Source organism: Bison bison, unplaced genomic scaffold (genome assembly GCF_000754665.1).
Source record: "Bison bison bison isolate TAMUID 2011002044 unplaced genomic scaffold, Bison_UMD1.0 scf7180017864312, whole genome shotgun sequence".
Lineage (NCBI taxonomy): Eukaryota > Metazoa > Chordata > Mammalia > Artiodactyla > Bovidae > Bison > Bison bison.
In genome coordinates, this window is record NW_011494884.1 from 1,597,999 (window position 1) to 1,613,278 (window position 15,280).

At 56.0% G+C, this 15,280-nt stretch overlaps 1 protein-coding gene across 1 annotated transcript in view; it reads left to right on the plus strand.

The window, feature by feature from the left end:
- MMP17 (matrix metallopeptidase 17 (membrane-inserted)) overlaps positions 1-15,280 on the plus strand; it is a 27,207-nt gene that overhangs the window by 10,555 nt on the left and 1,372 nt on the right. The window contains exons 6-16 of the mRNA XM_010852520.1: positions 169-229; positions 407-500; positions 3,532-3,664; positions 4,475-4,604; positions 5,295-5,578; positions 6,350-6,526; positions 8,046-8,145; positions 10,399-10,481; positions 10,579-10,731; positions 13,719-13,976; positions 14,998-15,263. Of these exons, the coding sequence (XP_010850822.1) occupies positions 169-229; positions 407-500; positions 3,532-3,664; positions 4,475-4,604; positions 5,295-5,578; positions 6,350-6,526; positions 8,046-8,145; positions 10,399-10,481; positions 10,579-10,731; positions 13,719-13,976; positions 14,998-15,263 (1,739 nt within the window). The remainder of the gene's footprint in view (positions 1-168; positions 230-406; positions 501-3,531; positions 3,665-4,474; positions 4,605-5,294; positions 5,579-6,349; positions 6,527-8,045; positions 8,146-10,398; positions 10,482-10,578; positions 10,732-13,718; positions 13,977-14,997; positions 15,264-15,280) is intronic.

A 15,280-nucleotide genomic window follows, 5' to 3' on the forward strand; every position in this document is an offset into this window, starting at 1 on the left:
GCCATTTCCTTCTCCAATGCATGAAAGTGAAAAGTGAAAGTGAAGTCGCTCAGTCGTGTCTGACTCTTCGAGACCCCATGGACTGCAGCCTACAGGCTCCTCTGCCCATGGGATTTTCCAGGCAAGAGTACTGGAGTGGGATGCCATTGCCTTCTCCGCCTATTCCAGCTAGTCCAGGAATTAATGCAGAAGCCCACCAGCTCTGTGCGGGCCAAGGGGAGGAGGTGAGGTGAGGTGAGGTGAGGGTGTGAAGAGAGGGGACAGCCTTTGTGATGGGGGAGTGGCCGCACTGGGGGCAGGTGGGCCAGCTGAGCCCAAGCCTGTGGGCAGGGGAAGGGGAAGGATGGGGACCGCTCCCTCCCACCAGCCCCCCAGATCCCATCAGCATGCTCTCATGCTCTTGCAGCCAGCAGGGGCCACAAATGGCAGTGCTCCGGAGTCTGGGCAGGTACCAGCAGCTGCTGATCATGGCCAGAGCAGTGCCTGTCCAAGGGCAGCACGTGCCCCAGTCCTGCCCTTGGTCTGCAAGTGGGCACAGAGCCCGGCACTCAGACCCCCAGCTAAAACCTCCTGCTTTGCAACGTTCTCAAATATTTCCAAACCACCTGAAGTACTCTTGAGGCCTAAAGTCCAAAAATGTGCATGGCCTCCCAGCAAGGCTCGCAAGACCAGAGGAAGCCACTCCTTTGTAACCCTCATGGAGCCCTGGGAGGGCTGGGAGCAGGGGCCTGCTTGGGTCAGACACCCAGCTGTTATCCCAACCTATAGTGTAACAGTTGGGAGGTGGGTGGTCCTCCCAGGGTGTCTCAGCCCCAGCCTGCCCAAAGCAACTGGCCTGGGTGGGGAAAGGCTCTCACCTGAATAAATCATTACCTGGTAGGGGAAATGGGGCCAGCATCCTCACCTAGCATCATGTACTATCTAAGGAAACTCTGGAGGACTTCCTGGAGGAGGCAGCCTCGCGGTGCTGAACGGCCCCCAGCTCTTTAGCTCAGGCCTGCAGTGTTAACAAAGAGCTGCAAAATGTGTGTGTGTTTTCTGACTTTGAGAAGGAAAATGGCAGAATCAAGATTTTTAAATATCTTTAAAAAAATTGTCCCCAAAAATGTGTAGCCACAAATACACATCTGTCTTTTTTTATTATTTTTATTGGAGTAGAGTTTTTTGGGCTTCCCAGATGGTACTAGTGGTAAAGAACCTGGCTGCCAATACAGGAGATGTAAGAGAGGCAGGTTCAATCCCTAGGTTGGGAATATCTCCTCGAGGAGGGCATGGCAACCCACTCCAGTATTCTTGCCTACAGAATCCCATAGATGGAGGAGCCTGGCGAGGCTACAGTCCATAGGGTCGCACAGAGTTGGACACAACTGAAGCAACTTAGCATGCACACATGCCCATAGTTGATTTACAGTGTTGTGTTATTTTCTGTTGTATAGGTATGTGAATAAAAATACACATCTGAAACATGAAATGCTCTCTTGGGCATTTCCAGGGCCCAGTGATTAGCCATGAGACTTGCTCAGTAAATCTTGTTGATAAATGATGGGATACATTTTTTAAATAATTTTATTATTTATTTATTTATTTTTGGCTGTGCTGGGTCTTCGTTGCTATGCGAGCTTTCCTCTAGGAGTGTTGAGCAGGGGCTTCTCTCTAGTTTCCGTGCATGGGCTTCTCATCGCGGTGCCATCTCTTGCTGCAGAGCTGGGGTTCTGGGGTGCATGGGCCTCGGTGCTTGTGCCATGTGGGCTCAGTAGTTGTGGCACACAGGCTTCATTGCTCCACAGCATGTGGGATCCTCCCAGATCAGGGATAAAACCTGAGTCTGCTGCGTTGGCAGGAAAGCCCCTGGGTTGCATTTTAATGTGTTTGAAGTGATATGAAGGGAGGTCCTCCCAAAAGACGGGTCCTCGGGGGTGCGGAGGCACCAGCACCACAGAGGGCAGAGCCCAGAGTGGAGATTGAGCCTTTCCGCCTACTCGTCTGAGCACAGGATGTCACTCAGGTGTGTCCACTGGGAGCAGCCTGTGGTTGCTGTTCACTGTTCTGCTCGACAACCTAATAGGGGCTCCCAGACCTGAGAGGGGCCTCCTGTGTCGCCCAGTTGGACACATTCTTGGAGGCCCCCAGAAGTTAGGGAGGAAGTCAAGGAACAGAGAGAACCCCAGCAAGGACTCAGTGTTTCCTAGAAAGCAGGGGTGGGGAGTGACGGGGGAATCCGGCTGGTTCTCTGCAGGTGTATGTAAATTATATGCAAATAATTGAGGACACTCCTGGTCAGTTGAGGTTCCTAGGCATTCCCAGAGTATGGACCCCCTCCCACTAAGCACCTGCCAGGCCCCTGGAGGTGGGGGGGGGCATAAATCCCCGAGGCAAGGAGTCGATAGGCAGGAGCTATATACTCACCAGCTTCCTGGAGGCCCTGTAGGTGGTGTAAATGAATAGAGCAGAAAAAGAAAAAGGAGACCTGAGAGTCAGTACCTCTCTTGAAGCCTGGTCTGGAAGGGAGTGGAGCTCAGAGAATCGCCAGAACCCTGCCTTCCAGCCACACATGGGTCTTCCCCAGACTGGCCGGTGAGCCTGCCCCCTGGCACTGCGTCCACGTGGCTGGGTGCTTTTCAAGGGGTTGTCACCCAGCTTAGGAAGTGGGCGCCTGCACCATTTGCCTTTGAAGAAACAGCAGCCCCCCAGGGGGTCCCCATGGATGGCATCAGTGCCTCCCTGTCCCCCCAGATGGTAAAGGTGACTGGGCCAGGGAAGGGGGTTCTATGTGTGTCCGTGGCATAAAGGGTTGCCCCTGTTCCTGCTTCCTGCTTGGCTCAGGGGTTCCCCCCGGGGCACTTTGCGGAGTGTCCCCTGACAACCAGCACAACACGTCCTTTACGTGGAGGGTGCCTGTGTCAGGTGCTGACCTAAGGGTTTCCACGTTCTAACTCATCCTCACTTCCACAGGTGAGGAAACAGCCTAGAGAGAGCACTGACTTGCCTCAGTTGCACAGTGAGGAGGGGGCTAGGTAGGATTTGAACCCAGGCAGCCTGGCCCTTAACTTCTGTGCATCCACAGCACATGACCAGATTCTTAAAACTGGTTTCTGAGCCCATTGCCCTTCTCAGTGTGGGTTTCAGAGCTTAGGTCCTGAACCGCTGCCTCACTGCCAGCTCAAAGCCTGAATTTGGCACTCATGATGTTAAATAACCTTTTAAAAATTTCAATTTTGTAAGTGTCCCTTGGGCATTTTGCTGTCTCAGGAGGAGGGAGGTGGGGCAGGCTGCCATGAACAGTTGTACAGGTTGGGCACTGCTGAAGCCCATCCCATCTAAGGGTCATCAAGTTTATCAAGACACTTCTGCAGCCTTCTGTAAAGAAATTTAAGGAAAAAGCAAGAGAGACCCTGTGGGCTAGTGGGCAGGGGCTAGAGTGTGAGCTGAGCTGGGAAAGGCCTGCCCCTTACAGCAATGGGGCCCCAGGCCATGGCTCTTCAGGTGGCTGAATCCCCATCTCCCACCCCTCACTCTGCTCTCTGCCCGCAGGAGTGGCTGAGCAGGTTTGGCTACCTGCCCCCAGCAGACCCCGAAACGGGACAGCTGCAGACACCAGAGGAGCTGTCCAAGGCCATCGTGGCCATGCAGCAGTTCGGAGGCCTGGAGGCTACTGGCGTCCTAGGTCAGTCCTCGGGGTTCAGTGGGAGATGGGTGCCAACCTGGCTTCTCCCAAGTACCCCTGCAGCCTACCTTGCTGTCCTGGGACAGGGGGGAGGATTCTTGCTGCCTGGGGGTCCTCCATCATCCCCCTCCCCTCCCCATCATCATCCCCAGTGTGCGCATGGCAGTGGGTGAGTGTGCCAGCTGCGCCCAGACCCCATTTCCACACTTACAGCGGATCTCAAACTCTATGCCATGGGCCAGGCAGACCAGGTGTGGGAGTCAGTTCTGGCCACCCAGGCCCAATTAAGCCTTGCCCCATCAGGGATGGGGGGCAGCCCTGTGCTGTCAAAACTCCCCACTTTCCAAGGGAAACCATAAATCTGGGATGTGTATGCAATGCTCCACTTTTTACATTTTGACAACAAATTCCAATTTTGTAAAGACTCTCAGTAGGGCTGGCTGATCAAAACATGTCTATCCCCAGACACATGTGTCACACACAAAGCCATTGGGCTGTGTGTCCTGTGAGAGGCAGGAAGCATTGGCAATGGTCCCAGTTGGGGTTGTGCCCCCTCTGATTGCTTGGGGCCCCTGCCATACATTAGTAAATGCTTGGGCAGCCCCCACCCTGTCTGTGGACACACTCCTGGCAGTGGGGCCTGATGCAGCTGGAGACCCAGGCCTCGTCCCCCCAGACCTTGGGCAGGGAGCTAAGGGGACCGGACTGGGGCTTGGAGCCCGTTCTCAGGGAGCTGCTGGGAATGCCCGCTTGGGGGTGAGTGTGCATGGGGCCAGACTCCTGACCTCTGCCTGCCCGCCCACCCCGCAGATGAGGCCACCCTGGCGCTGATGAAAACCCCTCGATGTTCCCTCCCTGACCTCCCGGCCGTGGCCCTGGCTCGAAGGAGACGCCAGGCTCCAGCCCTGACCAAGTGGAACAAGAGGAACCTGTCATGGAGGTGGGCAGGGCTTTCCTGGGCTCTGGGTGTCATGAGGGCAGCCAAAATGAACACTTGCAAACCAAGGCTGAAGAGACAGGATTTTGTCCTCTTGCTTCTGGAGATCAGAAGCCCGAGATCCAGGGGTGGCAGGGTGGTCCCTTGGAGGGGCTATGAGGGAGAGTCCGGCCTGGCCTCTATCCACATGCTGCAGGCAGCTCTGGGTCCATGGCTCCAATCCCTGCTTCCGTCTCCACACGGCCTCCTTTGATGTCTGTGTCCCCTTTTGTCCCTTATAAGGACACTCACTGGATACAGAAAGTGAAGGTGTTAGTCACTCAGTCGTGTCCGACTCTTTGCAACCCCACGGACTGTAGCTCACCAGGCTCCTCTGTCCATGGGATTCTCCAGGCAAGAATACTGGAGTGGGTTGCCATGCCCTTCTCCAGGAGTTCTTCCTAATCCAGGGATTGAACCCAGGTCTCCCATATTGCAGGCAGATTCTTTACCGTCTGAGCCACCGGGCCGCCCTAATCCTGGATGACCTCATCTCCATCCTTGCCCTGATGACATCTGCAAATCCCATTTCCAAATCAGGTCCCCGGTGCCCCACTCGAGGCAGAATGTTCCCAGGAGTGCACTGCAGCCTGGGCGGGGGCGCTGGGCCTGTCCCTGCGGCCTGACCCCGGGCTCTGACCCCGCCCACCCCAGGGTCCGCACGTTCCCGCGGGATTCGCCCCTGGGCCGCGACACAGTGCGGGCGCTCATGCACTACGCACTCAAAGTCTGGAGCGACATCACGCCCCTGAACTTCCACGAGGTGGCCGGCAGCGCCGCTGACATCCAGATCGACTTCTCCACGGCCGACCACAACGACCGCTACCCCTTCGACGGCCCAGGCGGCACGGTGGCCCACGCCTTCTTCCCGGGCGACCACCACACCGCAGGGGACACCCACTTCGACGACGATGAGGCTTGGACATTCCGCTCCTCAGGTGTGTCCAGGGCAGACCCAGAGACCCTGCATCACCCCCCGACCCCCAATTGACCCATGATGGTGTAGGGAGTCACACCAGTGCCCCAGCACTGGAAACCGCATGGCCTCCCCCGAGCCAGGCCCCGCCCCCAGCCTAAAGCCGTGGGCACCTGTCCAACTCAGGAGGACAGTGCTGTGGTCCTCGTCCAGGCTGATCTCACCAGCCGTCTCTGGCACGGGCAGCCTGCCTGGCCAACCCTGGCTGGGATGTGACTCTGTGAGCCCAGCTTGTCCTCATCCTGGTCTCCACTTCCAAGATGGAGTGGGAACTTGCAAGGCCTTGGCAGGCCTGGGCACATCTCCACTTCTGCTAAGTCCCACTGGCCAAAGAAGTTGCAGGCCCCCAAGTTCAAGGTGGGAGGAGGATCAGAGCCAAGTGGCACAGGGCATGACTACAGACAGGGGAGGTAGGGACCCTTGAGAGGGTGGTCTCTATGTCAGGCTGAGGAGCCCATACCAGCTGGAGGAACCAGCAGGGATCCTATGGAAGCTATGAGTGGCACACGTGGGGTGGAGAGACCAAGAGACGTCAGGGCCTGAGACGCCCCTGAGGATCCCATCGAGCCTCCTAAGAACCTGAGTGACTCCACAGAACCCCTCTGTCCAGGACTGGGGCCTTCTCCACAACCATCCTGGCGGGCCCATCACATCCCACCCCACAGGTCCCGTCCTGGTGGCCCAGCAGGAGCTGGAAGCCCCTCCCCTGACTCACTGGCTCCTGTGTCCCCAGATGCCCACGGCATGGACCTGTTTGCGGTGGCTGTCCACGAGTTTGGCCACGCCATCGGGCTGAGCCACGTGGCAGCCACGCGCTCCATCATGCAGCCGTACTACCAGGGCCCAGTGGGTGACCCGCTGCGCTACGGGCTCCCCTATGAGGACAGGGTGCGCGTCTGGCAGCTGTACGGTGAGCCCTCCCCTCGAGAGCCAGCATGGGTCACCGGGGGATGGGGACAGCAATGCTGGGGACCCCCAGAGCCCGGAACCCCACGGAGGAGGGCTGGTTCTATCTTCGCTATGTGCCCAGCATCCAGGACCTGCACATACTGGCTGCCCCTCAGTATGTGTGGAATGAATAAACAGGTGATTCTGTCACCAGGGGCTTTTCACAGAGCTTGTCTCAGACCCCCCCTGGGCAAGATCCCACGTTCAACCCCCAGGGGGTTTCAGGTTGTGACAGCTGACATTGACGGTGACCCAGGGCCCCCGCAAAGCACTTACATGTACTAAGTCATCCAGTCTTTACAAGCCGTGGAGTCCATACTGCACCCCTACTTGGAGATGGGAGAGCTGAGCCAGGACTGGCCCAGAGCCAGGGGTCACCTCAGGAAATGTGGCAGAAGGAAGCCCGTCCTGGGAGCTGACAGGAGCCTGGGTGGGGCAGTGATGGGCCCTCCCCCACCTCCCCGTCTTCACACTGGGCCCCTCACCCCACCACAGCGGCCAGAGCAGTTCCCTTAAAGCCTGGGGCGGAGCCTCTCACCTGGGTGGGGGTGGTCAGCCTCGCTTTATGCCCCGTTGCAGCCCCTCCCCTCCACCCAGGCCCCTGCCCTGCTTCACTGCTGCCTTTGACGTCTGTGGACTTTTTTTCCTTGAATTTATTTATTTTTTAATTGCAGGATAATTGCTTTGCGATACTGGTTTCATTTCTGCCATACATCAACATGAATTAGCCATAGGTGCACCTCTGTCCCCTCCCTCTTGAACCTCCCTCCCTAACTGTAGTAAAATTTACCATTTTTACCACTCTAGAGCAAACTATTCAGTGACATTTGGCACATTAACAGTGTTGTTCAAGCATCATTTCTATCCACCTCTAGAACTTTTTCATCCTCCCACCCCCCTCCTGCCCCCGCCTCCCCCATTAGCAGTCTCTGCCCAGCCCCTGGCAAATACTCAGCTCCTTTCTGTCTCCATGGATTTGCCTCTCTGGACAGTTCACATAAATGGAATCCTGCAATGAGTGGCCTTTTGTGTCTGGCTGCTTTCACTCAGCATGTGTTTTCAAGGGTCATCCCCGTCATAGCATGCATCAGTAATTCCCTCCTTTTTACGGCTGAATAATTTTATTTATCCATTCTTCCGCTGATGGACATTGGGGTTGTTTCCACCTTTTGGCCATGATGAATAATGTTGCTATGCACATTCATGTGCATTTTGTTTAAATACTTGTTTTCTGAAACACTTGTTTTAAGTCATCAAGGCACCCATGCCTTCTGCTCATGCGTCTTGAAGCTCAGGCTTGGGTGGGGCGGTGGGCATCTCCCCTGTCCTGCTCACCACCACACTCCGGTTCCTGACTCAGTGCAGGCGCAATGCCTGCCCACCCGGTGGCCTCGATTCCATCCTGGCAGCTCCAGAAAGGGTGGTGGGGTCTACAGGGAGGCGGGCATGCCAGGTTCAATGCAACCTCCTTGTTTCCACAGGTGTGCGGGAGTCGGTGTCCCCCATGGCTCAGCCGGACACCCCAGAGTCTGAGGAGCCACCCCTCCTGCCAGAGCCCCCTGACAATCGATCCAGCACCCCGTAAGCCATGGGCCTCTGTCTCCACTCTGCAGCCAGCACCACTCCCAGCAGTGGCTTAGAGTCCTGAGCTCCAGGGTCATCTGGGCCTGCTGAACTCTGAGAAATGGTTTCTTTTCTTATGGACAGAACTGGAAGTGTTACAGGAAGGGGGACCCCTTCCAGAGCCCAAAAGTGGGCTCGTGTCTAACACCTGGAAATGAACTGTCTGAGGAGACACACATGCTGGCAAAGCAAGAGACTTTATTGGGAAGGGGAGCCTGGGCAGAGAGCAGGAGGGTCAGGGAACCCAGGAGAACTGCTCTGCCGTGTGGCTCCCAGTCTCGGGTTTTATGGTCACGGGGTTAGTTTCCAGGTTGTCTTTGGGCAATCATTCTGACTCAGAGGCCTTGCTGGTGGCGCGTGCATTGCTCAGCCATAATGGACGCAGTGAGAAGGGTCTTGGGAGGCGGTAGGACACATGGTGTCACCTTCTGACCTTTTCCAAACTCTTCCAGTTGGTGGTGGCTCATTAGTTCCGTGTTCCTTACCGGGACCTCCTATCATAAACTAACTCACACACATGGTTACTGTGGTGCCTGGCCCGGGTGGGCGGTTTCAGTCAGTGTGCCTCCCCTAACAGAAGGGACAACTAGCCGCCCAGCCCAGAACTGTGCAGAGGCATTACTTTCAAACCCACGATTCCCTCTCCCCCTTTGTCACAGTCATCTATGGCTGTGTAACAAACAGCCCTGCCTTGTGGCATCAAACCACCACCATGTTGGTAGGCTCATGGATTCTGTGGGTCAGGAATTTGGACAGGGCACAGGGTGCTGGTTAGCTCCACAGTGTTGGGAGCATCTACTGGCGACTAGAATCCTCTGGGGGCATCTTGACTGTGGTCTGGTGCCTGGGCTGGGCTGACTCAGCTGGGCACTCCTCTGTAGCCTGTACTGGAGGCTGGACTCCTACAGTGGGTGTCCCAAGGGAGCGTCTGGAGGTTGGCAGTGCCAGAGGCCAGGCGACAGCTGCCTGTCTTTTAAGGCCCAGCCTCGGATTCGTCTCGCTCAGTAGTAAAAGCAGCAGCCAGAGCCCACCTACGCTCACCCCCACCCAAAAAACCCCACCCCGATGGAACAAATGCCACCGAATCTGCAGGGGCCATCCTCATCCACCCCCCACCTCCACCCTCACAGCCTCTCTGCCCACTTCACGCTCACACGAAACACACAAACAGAATATGTATTTAGGCTTCCGTGGTTCGTTTTGGTTTTCTAAGAGTGGAATGTTTTTACGCTTTTCTCACTCAGCTGTCCGTGGTGAATTTCCACTGAGATCAACAGCTGTTGCTTTATCTTGTGTTGTTATTGTTCTTCATTGCACTTACTTATTGAATAAGTAGCACTTGTCAGTGTACACGGCTCCAGAGGCACAAAAAGTACCCGCGGTGAAAAGTTAGTCCTCACCGCTGATGGACAAGCCCTCTCCCCAGGACACGTAATTGTGGATGTGCGTGTCCTTCCAGAGAGATTCTACACGCGTCTAAGAAAGTTAAGCATGTAGACATACACATGTGAACCCAGTGGGACGCTCAAGTGCTGGTCTGCACCACACCTCTGGCCCCAGGGCCCGTGGAGGCCTCTGTGTCTGTGAAGACACCTGATTCTCTGAGCTTGAGCCGCATGATGGTGTGCATGTGCCTGTTTTATTTTTTATTTTTTTATTTTCTTGGCCACACTGCACGGCGTGTGGGATCTTAGTTCCCCAGCCACAGATTGAACCCGGAGCCCTTGCAGTTAGGAAGCACAGATTCCTAACCACTGGACTGCCAGAGAAGTCCCCTGCCCTGCCCTGTTTTTTAAGTTCCTGATCTTTTATCCTCACAAATGATGTTGCTATGAGTGCTGTCAGTGGGCTGAGCTGCAGACTCAGAATTGGAGGACCCAGCAAGTATGCTCAGCGTTTCCATAGAAAGCGCCCGGCTGCTTCCCGATGCTTCTCTGGCAGCATTGAAGGTGCCTGCTGTGCTCCCTGACGCTCACTCACCCAGTGATCCATCTTCGCCACCTGAAGGGCCAGAATAAGACTTGTTTACACCCACTTTTCTCTCTTGACTAAACTACTACAGTCGGTGAGCCTGCAGGCGGTGATGCGGGATGAGGGGGTCCTTGGAAGAGGTTCATCCTGGTGGCCTTGTGCAGCCTAGCTCCCCAGGGCGGCTCAGCTCAGAGTGGGGCTGCCTCCCTGCCCTGCCCTGCCCTCTCTCTCTGCCCCCAGGCCCAGGAAGGACATGCCCCACAGATGCAGCGCCCACTTTGACGCAGTGGCCCAGATCCGCGGCGAGGCCTTCTTCTTCAAAGGTAAACCCCGTGGGGTCCAGCGGCCGGTGGACGGAAGACCGGGTCCACCCTGGGCCCCAGACCGGCCACCTGCAGCCCCACCCCCTGTGTCCCCCAGGCAAGTACTTCTGGCGGCTGACCCGGGACCGCCACCTGGTGTCGCTGCAGCCGGCACAGGTGCACCGTTTCTGGCGGGGCCTGCCGCTGCACCTGGACAGCGTGGACGCCGTGTACGAGCGCACCAGTGACCACAAGATCGTCTTCTTCAAAGGTGGGCGGGCCCCTACCTGGGTGCCTGCCAGGCATCGCTGACCGGGGGACCGCAGCCCTCACTCTCTAGGACCCCCAAGCTTGCATCTGCCCAGGAGCACTGGTCCTGTGGATCTAGAGCTCGGGGCAGAGAGCAGCTCATTATTTTGTGCACTCAGCCAATTTGTATTTATTGAGCACCTGCTGTGTGCCCCGCACTGAGGTAGGCACTGCAGGCATGCAGTGAGCGAAACACAGATATATCCCTGCCCTCATTCTGGGGAATGGGGGGACACAGTAAGCGCCCACAAGCAATAAGGAAGTTAATTTCAGAAGACCTGAGGGAACAGCATTCCAGGCAGAGGGAACTGCCAGTGCAAAAGCCCTGAGGCAGAAACAGTCTTGCTGATTCAAAGACCTTAGAAGAGAGTGGTGAGGCTGGAGCAGAGTGAAGGATGAAGATTCAGGGGAGGCGATGCAGGTCAGGGTGACACCCAAGGAGCCGTGGGTGTCAGGCTGGATTTATTCTAAGTGCAGAGAGGAAACTGAGGACCTCCCTGGCCCAGGCCCAGCTCCCTAGTCTCAGTTTAGGGTGACAGGTCCACTGGAGGAGGGGCATCACTTCACCCTCTAACACCCCCTCTCTTGGGCTGGGCTGGGGAGGCACAGTTTCTGTTCCTGGGGAGCATGCTGTCTTTGAGGGGCAAAGGCAGGGTGCCTGCCTGCAGCAGGAGACCAAACCCTGCCAATTCTGTGGGCTCTTCAGGGCTCTGAGCCTTCCTCCATCTCATATGCATGGCTGTGCGCACATACAGGTGTGTTTTGGGGATCTGTAGCTCCCCAGAGTGAAGGCATCCTGCTGCCCTGATCAAGCCTCTTCAGCCTGGCCTCCCTTGAATGGGGCCCGAGTTCACCTGCTTCACACCCACCCTGGTGCCACCACCACCCCCAACAGTGGAATCACTGTCTCCCAACCTGGATGCCTAAGGCAAGCTACAGTCATGGTGGTGGGACCTGCCTGGCATCTTCTAAATAATTTGGATTATTTCTCAGCATTTAAAACTCAGGAGGTCCCCGTGAGAAACCATAGCTCTGTCCTGAAACGTAAGACAGTGTGGGCGCTTGGGGCCTGTGCATTTGCCTGGCAGAGTCAGCTGCAGCAGGTCAGGCTGCCCTGTCCAGGTCACCCACACCAGGCGCCCACTTGGAGGAAAAACTCACAGCCCTTTTTGTTATTTGTATGGGGCCCTTTCTGCAGCTGGGCCATCCTTTCCTTCAGCGGTTTTCAGTCTCTGACAGAGGATTGTTTTAGAAATTATTTTTAATTGTGGTTAAAAAAAACACATAATGTAAAATTTACTATCTTAACCACTTTTAAATGTACAGTTCAGGAGCATTAAATACATTCACCCTATGTCCAACTGTCACCACCATCCATCTCTACAGCTTCTTCATCTTGCAAAGCTAGCTGAAACTCTGTCCCCCGTAAACACTATCTCCCCATCTCCCTCTCCCAGCCCCTGGCACCCACCACCTGACTTTCTGTCTCCATGGATTTGATCACTCTAGGGACCTCACACAGTGGAACCATACGGGATTTGCCCTTCTGTGATCGGCTCATTTCACTGAGCATAAGGTCCTCCAAGGTTTCCAAAAATCACACCATTTTTGGAAAGTTGTACAAACAGATTTGAAGTTCTTGGTGATTTCTCCAAGGTTCATCCATGTTGTAGCATGTGTCAGAAACGCCCTTCTTTTTTTTTAAGGCTGAGTAAAATTACATTGTCCTGAAGGAGGAAATGGCAACCCACTCCAGTATTCTTGCCTGGGAAATCCCATGGACAGAGGAGCCTGGTGGGCTCCAGTCCATGGGGTCACAGAGTCGGACAGGACCGAGCGTGTACACGACACAGTGAATGTTCCGTTGTATGGATGGACCACGTCTTGTTTATCACCTGTTGATGGACACTTGGGTTGTTCTCACCTCTTAGCTATTGTGAACAACCATGAGTGTACAGACAGCTCTTGGAGAACCTGCTTTCAGCTCCTTTGTGTGTCTTTCCAGGGGTGGGGTTACTGGATCCGGTACTAATTCCATGTTTAATTCTTTGAGGAACTGCCAGGCTTTCCCACAGCGGCTGCACCATTTTACATTCCCACCAGCAGTGCCCAGTTTCCCCACATCCTCAGCTACTCTTGTTATTTTCTAGGTGTGGAGGGGGGAGGTTGATAATGGCCGCGCTAGTGAGTACGAGGCGGTATCTCATGTTTTGACGTGCATGTCCCTGGTGATTAGTGATGTCAGAGGCACATTTTCTCCTGTGCTGCTTACTGACCATCTGATTATCTTCTTTAGAGAACTGTTTATTCCAGGCCTTTATCCGGCCAAGGATGTTTTTATGTTTTGCTTTTTTTTTTTTTCCAACTGTTTTCTAAATAACTGGGCTAATTTTTGCTAAACCTGAGTGGGGGTAGGGGGACATGACAACACCTACTCAAACGTATTTCTCACATTTCCACCCTTCTGTGGCAGAATAGCTAAGGATGTTTCTAGAGCTCAAAGCCCAGGATATACCCAACAAGCATCTTAATCACACCATTTTTGGAAAGTTGTACAAACAGATTTGAAGTTCTTGGTGATTTCTCTGCTTCTGTGTAGTCAGACAAGGCTGCACCCAACCAGGTCCAGTTGGGCCTTGACCCAGTGCCCTTCCTGCCCATGAACATAATCACCCACCTCACCGCAGAACTGAAGGAGACCCCGCAGACCAAAATGGCTTCTCCGGGTGGGGGTGGGGACCCCCATCTGTGATGCGGCTGCCTTATCAGACCCCACATCCTCTGGCTGCTGCAGGTGTGGGACCCCAGCCCGGCTCACAGCAGGTGCTCGGTGAATCTCAGGGGCGCGTGCACATTGGGGTGTCCGCCCGCGGGAGGAGCAAGGGCTGGGGCCCCCGCCTGGAGGGCTGGGCGAGCCCCGGCCCACGGCTCTTTCTCTCACCCCCTCAGGAGACAGATACTGGGTGTTTAAGGACAATAACGTAGAGGAAGGATACCCGCGGCCTGTCTCGGACTTCGGCCTCCCGTCGGGCGGCGTCGATGCCGCCTTCTCCTGGGCCCACAATGACAAGACTTATTTCTTTAAGGACCAGCTGTACTGGCGCTACGATGAGCACACACGCCGCATGGACCCCGGCCACCCGGCCCAGAGCCCCCCGTGGAGGGGCGTCCCCAGCACGCTCGACGACGCCATGCGCTGGTCCGACGGTGAGCCGGGCAAGGGCGAATCCCTGGCAGCCTCAGCCTCCCCACTTGGGGAGTGGGGATGCAGGGGTGCGCCTGCCCCGCCTCCTTGGCCACAGACCTCCCCAGGACCCCCCTGGCCTACTCCTCTGGCGCTTTTCACCTCTCCCCTCATCCCTTCCTTGCCCCCGTCACTCTTCCAGCCGTAGCATCCTCACCTCTTGCTGCCACACAGACACGCGCGCACGCAAGCACGCAGGCACACACCCCAAGGCCTTTGCACCTGCGGTGCTTCCTCCTGGAACACTTTTTCCCCTCATACCCACGCGGCTCCTCCCCCATCCACCTCAGTCCTTCTCGCAAACGTCCTTGCAGCGCCCCCTGCCTGCAGTGAGAAGTACACCACCTTCCTACAAGGGCGGTTAGTTCAGTCGCTTAGTCGTGTCTGACTCTGCAACCCCATGGACTGCAGCACGCCAGACCTCCCTGCCCATCGCCAACTCCCGGAGTTTACTCAGACTCATGTCCATTGAGCCGGTGATGCCATCCAACCATATCATCCTCTGTCGTACCCTTTTCCTTCCTGCCTTCAATCTTTTCCCAGAATCAGGGTCTTTTCTAATGAATTAGATCTTCACATCAGGTGGCCAAAGTATTGGAGTTTCAGCTTCAGCATAAGTCCTACAAGGGCAGCTTGTGTTCTATTTTCAAAGCAATGTCCCCAGCATCTAGAAGAGTCTGGCACATACTAGGCTCTCAGTAAATATCCAGTAGGGGAAGAAGGAAAAAAAAAGGGGGGGGGGGGGGGGGTTACTTCATTCATGCCCCTGCCTCCAGGCGGCTCCGTGAGCTTTCCCAGACCCCTTAAGGTTCTGAATGCCCACCGATGAGCTAGCTGAGAGAAAGACTCTTGACTCTCACCTAAGACATTTTGCATCTTCTCTACTGGCCCCACAGCTCTCCGCTCCCGGTCCTCCGGCTGTCTAGCCTGAATCCCGCGTGCTGCAGCAGCTGGAGCTCAGGTGCCCGCTCTCTTCTCCCCTAGGTGCCGCCTACTTCTTCCGCGGCAAGGAATACTGGAAGGTGCTGGACGGCGAGCTGGAGGTGGCGCCCGGGTACCCGCAGTCCACCGCCCGGGACTGGCTGGTCTGCAGAGACCTACCCGCCGACCCCGAGGGCATGGATGGAGAGGCCGGGGCCCACGCGCGGCCAGGACAGCGCGACCATAGTCGCTCGGAGGACGCCTACGAAGTCTGCTCCTGCACCTCCCTCGCCGCCCCTGCCCCGCGGGCCGTGGGCCCACTGCTGGCAGTGCTGCTAAGCTTCCT